At 35.6% G+C, this 5,965-nt stretch overlaps 1 protein-coding gene across 2 annotated transcripts; it reads left to right on the top strand.

Annotated features, from left to right (window-relative positions):
* Positions 1-1,815: 1,815 nt before the first annotated feature.
* Positions 1,816-4,887, top strand: LOC142539094 (phosphoribosylaminoimidazole-succinocarboxamide synthase, chloroplastic-like). 2 transcript variants are annotated; one of them, XM_075644385.1, is made up of 11 exons: positions 1,816-2,213; positions 2,294-2,395; positions 2,508-2,637; positions 2,806-2,898; positions 2,970-3,058; positions 3,818-3,888; positions 4,096-4,185; positions 4,288-4,377; positions 4,454-4,504; positions 4,582-4,628; positions 4,705-4,887. In XM_075644385.1, exons 1-7 carry the CDS (start codon positions 1,920-1,922, stop codon positions 4,118-4,120), a joined length of 804 nt encoding a protein of 267 aa, XP_075500500.1. In that variant the 5' UTR covers positions 1,816-1,919; the 3' UTR covers positions 4,121-4,185; positions 4,288-4,377; positions 4,454-4,504; positions 4,582-4,628; positions 4,705-4,887. The 2 variants fall into 2 exon arrangements, with proteins under 2 accessions (XP_075500500.1, XP_075500499.1); XM_075644384.1 differs by having other exon boundaries at positions 3,818-3,898; positions 4,705-4,883.
* The last annotated feature ends 1,078 nt before the right edge of the window (positions 4,888-5,965 follow it).

Genomic DNA, 5,965 nt, shown 5'->3' with positions numbered 1-5,965 from the left:
AGTGAGAGAGTGGCCAGTACCGAAAAGTGTTACCGAGATTCGTAGTTTCTTGGGACTAGCGGTCTACTATCGAAAGTTTATTCAGGGATTCTCATCGATAGCGGTACCTATAATTGCCTTGACAAAGAAGAATGCAAAATTTGTATGAGGATCCGAGTGTCAAAACAGTTTTGATAAGTTGAAGCAAGCCTTGATTTCTGCTTCAGTGTTAGCTATGTTTTCGGGGCAAAGATAGTATGTTCTTTATACCGACGCTTATACAATTGGTTTGGGCATAGTTCTAATGCAAAATGAACGAGTTATAGCCTATGCATGGAGACAGTTGAAAGTTCACGAGAAAAACTACCTCACTCATGATCTTGAGCTTGCACCGGTAGTTTTTGCATTGAAGATTTGGAGACATTACCTGTATGGGGAGAAGTGCAAGATTTTCACCGACCATAAAAGTTTGAAATACTTCTTCACCTAAAAGGAATTGAATATGAGACAACGACGATGACTCGAATTCATAAAAGACTACGAATGTGAGATTAGCTATCATCCGGGAAAAGCTAATGTAGTCGCAGACGCATTGAGTTGAAAGGCAATAGTTATTAATCAAATATCACTCCAAAGACCGTTGCAGTCCAAGATACAGCTGTTTGAGCTTACAAGTTATGCTAGGGGTGAGGCCCTTAATCTTTCCACATTGTCAGTACAGTCGAATTTGAGAGATAGAATCCGTGAGGGACAGTCTACTGATGAGAAATTACAAAAGTGGAGATTAAGAGATGAATCCAAAGGCAAGTTATATTCTGAGGTGGATGGTATAGTTCGTTATCGAGATTGTTTATGGGTTTCTAGTGACTACTCTTTGAGAGAGATCATTATGAAGGAAGCTCATAACACACCATACTCCATTCATCCTAGAAGCACGAAGATGTACGAAGACTTGCAATTATTATATTGGTTGCCGGGCATGAAGCGAAATATCCTTCGTTTTTGACCGAGTGTTTTATATGTCAGTAAGTAAAAGCTGAGCATTAGAGGTCAGCGGAAAAGCTTAAGCCACTTTCTATTCCCGAGTGGAAATGGGAAAATATTACTGTGGACTTTGTTGTAGGATTACCCAAGACTATCAATGGATTTAATACTATATGGGTGATAGTCGATCATCTTACAAAATCATCGCATTTTCTACCTATTAAGACGACATTCACCATGAATCAGTATGCATAGTTATATATTCGAGAGATAGTTCGCATGCATGGGATTCCTGTGTCTATTGTTTCTGATAGATATCCGAGATTTACGTCATCTTTCTGGAGGAGTTTGCATGCAGCGATGGGGACCAAGTTATTATTCAATACATCATTCCATCATCAAACTGATGGTCAGTCCGAAAGAGTTATTCAAATTTTAGAAGATCTACTGCTAGCTTGTGTGATCTTTTTCCAAGGCAGTTGGGAACCAAAATTACATCTAGTGGAGTTCATCTACAATAATAGTTATCAATCATCAATTGACACTAGTAGAAAAATCGGATTTTACTTCGGCAGGCGTTACTTCGGCAATAATAAATTACGAAGTAATACATTACCAATAACTTCAGTAATAACACAAGCGAAGTAAAATAATATGTTTTCCTTCGGATGTTTAAAAACACGGGCTTCACTATATTTTTTATTATATTTTATTTCGGCATATCAATGTTGATGAAGTAAAAAATAAGGAAAATAAGTTCATACTGAAGTAATAGGATGAACCGATAAGTTTAATTAAATATTTAATATCGTTTATATCATATATCCTTCGATCAGAGACGTACGCGAGCTCATTCGATCTATCCACATTTTCCTTCAAAATTAACCCTAACACCACCGCCGTTCCACTCACCGCCGTTCTCTTCGAACCACCAACACCAACATAAGCGCAAAAGAATGGCCGAGTGTCAATGCATGAACCTAGCCGCAAAAAACCCCTTTCTCCAAAGTAACGTCGATTCATCAAGATTCCTATCATCATCATCTGCAAATCGAAAAATTGTACTCAAAAGTTTTAAGTTATCTGCATCATCAATGGAAGGCCAGCCGCCGCGCTCTATTGAAGCCTTGACCAGTATTGATCGGAAGAATCAGTTGATGAATACGATCAAAGATTCGCTTTCCAGCTGCCTGTCCGAGACTCATCTCCATTTAACAGTTCCTGGTATTCAATCCAAGACCAGAGGCAAGGTGAATTTACTGTTTCGTATTTCTCCACAGGACCCATTTAGAAATGATTCTTGCTGAACAGAAAAATGTAATCTTTGAAGGTTAGAGATATTTATGACTGTGGAGACTATCTTATACTTGTCACAACTGACAGGCAAAGTGCTTTCGATAGGGTTCTTGCTTCAATCCCTTTCAAGGGTCAGGTAATTGTAGTGCCTAGTGTGATCGAGTCCATGCCCTATGTTTTGTCTGCACTGAGCTTTAAGTCAGTAACAAGGTTATTTTAGGTTTTTAATTGCATATTGATATCTGCAGGTGCTCAATGAAAAAAGTTTGTGGTGGTTTAATGTAACTCGGCACATAATTCCTAACGCAGTTGTTTCATCTCCAGATAGAAACGTCACTACTGCAAAAAAATGTGTTGTATTTCCTGTTGAATTTGTTGGTGAGTAATTCAATTAATGTTCTTTTTCTTGTAGCAGCCAGTGTTTGGGGGTGAGTTATAAGCCTTTTGCAGAGCGCTATTCCTTGCACGAAATAGAGTTATTATACCTCTCTTTTTATCTTGGATTATCTACCTGGAATGCCAATTGACAATGCTTCTTGTTCGTAGTTAGAGGCCATGTGACTGGAAGTACTGATACATCACTTTGGACTGTCTACCAGAAAGGCATTCGGAACTACTGCGGAAATGCTCTTCCTGATGGTGAGGCTTGGGATTGAATAGATGATTTAATCTAATTTTTTAACTGACACTTCTGCATTTATCTGTTATAGATTTGGTGAAAAACCAAAAGTTGCCAGCAAATATACTCACACCGACCACTAAAGACGTAGATCATGATGTTCCCACAACTCCCAAAGAGGTTTGCATGTCTTGAACTGTTTATATTCTTCTTTTAGTAACTTGTTTATTCGTTTCTAACTTTAATTAATTATGCTTGTGTGCTTCCAACATCCCTCAATATTTTTATATTTTTTGAATGTCTAGATCCACAAACTATCCCGCTCTTAGGACCTTTATGTATTTCAATGTACTTTTTTCTGTGCAACACCGAGACAATGTAACTTCCCCAAAAAATATCATGCAGATGATTTGTCATCCGATGGATTGACGGTTTTGAGGGGCCGGCATTCAAAAAATAGTGTTTTAGGTAAATAAGTGCATCTCTAACCGTGGAATTCAATCGCTTGCTTTGTTCGTGAAGAGAATTACAAACAAATAATTCTTTGATTGAAACTGAAAGACAAGAGATTTCTTTTAGTTGTGTATGCTTGAACAAAAGTCTAATCTTATCAAACTTTTGTGCCAAAACATACTGAATTGATGCTAAAAAAAAGAAAAAAAATGAATACCGGATTGTGCCAAATTTTGGCATATGGAGATGCTTAAATGTCGTCCATAGCATAAGAAGATCCTTGTAGGGAGGGATCCATGAAGGTTCAACCATTCTCCTTGTTTAATTACAAGCAATATTGTGGTAAAGGACTTCTAGTTAGAAGCATCTCCTTATTTTCAAAATGAAAGAGGCTGATTTGTACCAAGGCTGCCATTCATACAAATTTAAAACATCTAATTATGCATGTTCGTGTACATTTGCTCATGTTCGTGATTTGCGTGACAGATTGTTCAGCGGGGAATGATGACTCAAGCTGACTATGATGAAGCAAGCGAGGCTGCATTAAAGCTATTCAAGTATGGGCAGGTGCTTATTGTTGAAATTTTCATGTTTTTTCCTTCACGCAATTCCTACGTTTTTGTTGCTTATTGAGATTGACTTGCAATTAAGCATCATCAAAACATAATAGTCTCATTTTATAGCAGGTTTTCGCTCATGCACTGGGTGTTTTATTGTTCATAATATTTTAATCGTCCATAAAGTTTATGTTTTTGGTATGGCAGCGCATTGCCTTGGAACATGGTCTGATCTTGGTTGATACCAAATATGAATTTGGAAAGGGATCTGATGGTTCAGTGGTTTTGATTGATGAGGTTATTTGTCTTATGCTTGTACCTGAAATAGATGTATGTTAATGCTCAATCAATGGCATGCATTCATTGAATAATGTATCTTTTTAATTTGTCAAACATTAGGTTCATACACCTAACTCAAGTAGGTATTGGATCGCTGATTCATACGAGGAGCGGTTTCGAAATGGTCTAGAGCCTTAAAACATCGACAAGGTTCATGATGATGACCTGATTTAGAGCCATTACATGCTTATGTCCATTATAATTTTATTTTCTAAATCTTTGGTAGGAATTTTTGAGGCTGTGGTTTAGAGATCACTGCAACCCTTATGAAGATGAGGTAAATAACTGAATATATAAATATGCTTATTTCTCTTCTTTTTTTTCCCTGTTGAATATAACTCTGAACATTCTTAGGTCCTGCCCGAAGCACCCGAAGAACTCGTTTCTGAATTGGCTTGGCGGTATTATAATTTCCATATTTTGTCGATCTTTATTTTATATAATTCAATACGAAAATGGGGCGCTTGATGATTACAGGTATATCCTCTTGTACGAGACTATAACAAAATCAAAATTCGAGATTCCCGTCTCGCAGGTAAGTGGAAATGTATCGTATAGTGCGACCTATCATATCACAAAATTATTATTGTGACAAAGTAGGTAGTAGCTTATGTTGATTTTGAATACATTAACTTATAAATATGCAAAAAATTAACTTCTTACTTTTTATAATGTAGCGGGGTGAAGATGTACAATGCCTCCAAGGGTATTTCTAAAGGGCCAGGTTTTAAAATATTGACGGTATGTATCGTACTTATTTATGAATACATGAATTGGTAGTGGTTATTAATTAGATTGTGATTGTTGCATTAACTTTTCAATTTCATTATAGGGTAATCTGAAACAAAGTGGTTCGGTTGAATGTGGATATTGGTTCAATATGACGAGGTCAGAAGTGAATGGAGTGAATTTGTTTACTCCTATGTAGGTGCTTAGATGGATGGTGTATGTTGGGAAAAAAATTTTGTTTGTCATTGTGGATTTTTGGATATACTTTTGGTTTTGTGGATACATTTTTGGGTTATTTGTGGATTGATAAATATGTAATTGTGGATTCGTGGATATTAATCATTTTTAGATGGATAATTTATGAATTTAATTATATTTGTGTATTAAGTCATATATTGCGAAGTCTTTTTTTAATAATTACTTCATCAAAATAAAATATAATGAAGTGTAACAGGTAAATTACTTCGTTGTTATTTGCAAATTGTGAAGTAACATAATATTAAATACTTCGTCAATAAGAAACCAGACGAAGTGATAGAATTAATTTACTTCAACATTGTTCTGTAAAAAAACGAAGTTGTTTTGCGCAATTACTTCACCAAAATACATATTACTGATGTCTTTCGAACCACTTACTTCGTCACTAAATGTAAATGTGAAGTAACATAATATAAAATATTTCAACAAATAGAATAAATGCTGAAGTTATAGATTATATTTACTTCGACAAATAGGATAAATTGTGCAGTTGTTTGTGTCTACTACCTCATCAAAATACATAACTACGAAGTCTTTCAGATGAATTACTTCGTCGATTATTGTAAATAATGAAGTAAAATATTATAAACTACTTCGCTAAATAATAATTAAGGCGAAGTTATATATAATATATTACTTCATTATTTACAATAATCGATGAAGTAAAACACATTTCGTACTTCGGCACCGGTCCAATTCTGGACTGGTTTTCCTTCAAAAACCGGCAAAAGACTTCAGTATTTTCAATAAT

This window comes from Primulina tabacum, chromosome 3, assembly GCF_025594145.1.
Source record: "Primulina tabacum isolate GXHZ01 chromosome 3, ASM2559414v2, whole genome shotgun sequence".
NCBI lineage: Eukaryota > Viridiplantae > Streptophyta > Magnoliopsida > Lamiales > Gesneriaceae > Primulina > Primulina tabacum.
This window is presented reverse-complemented; position numbering and strand designations above follow the sequence as displayed.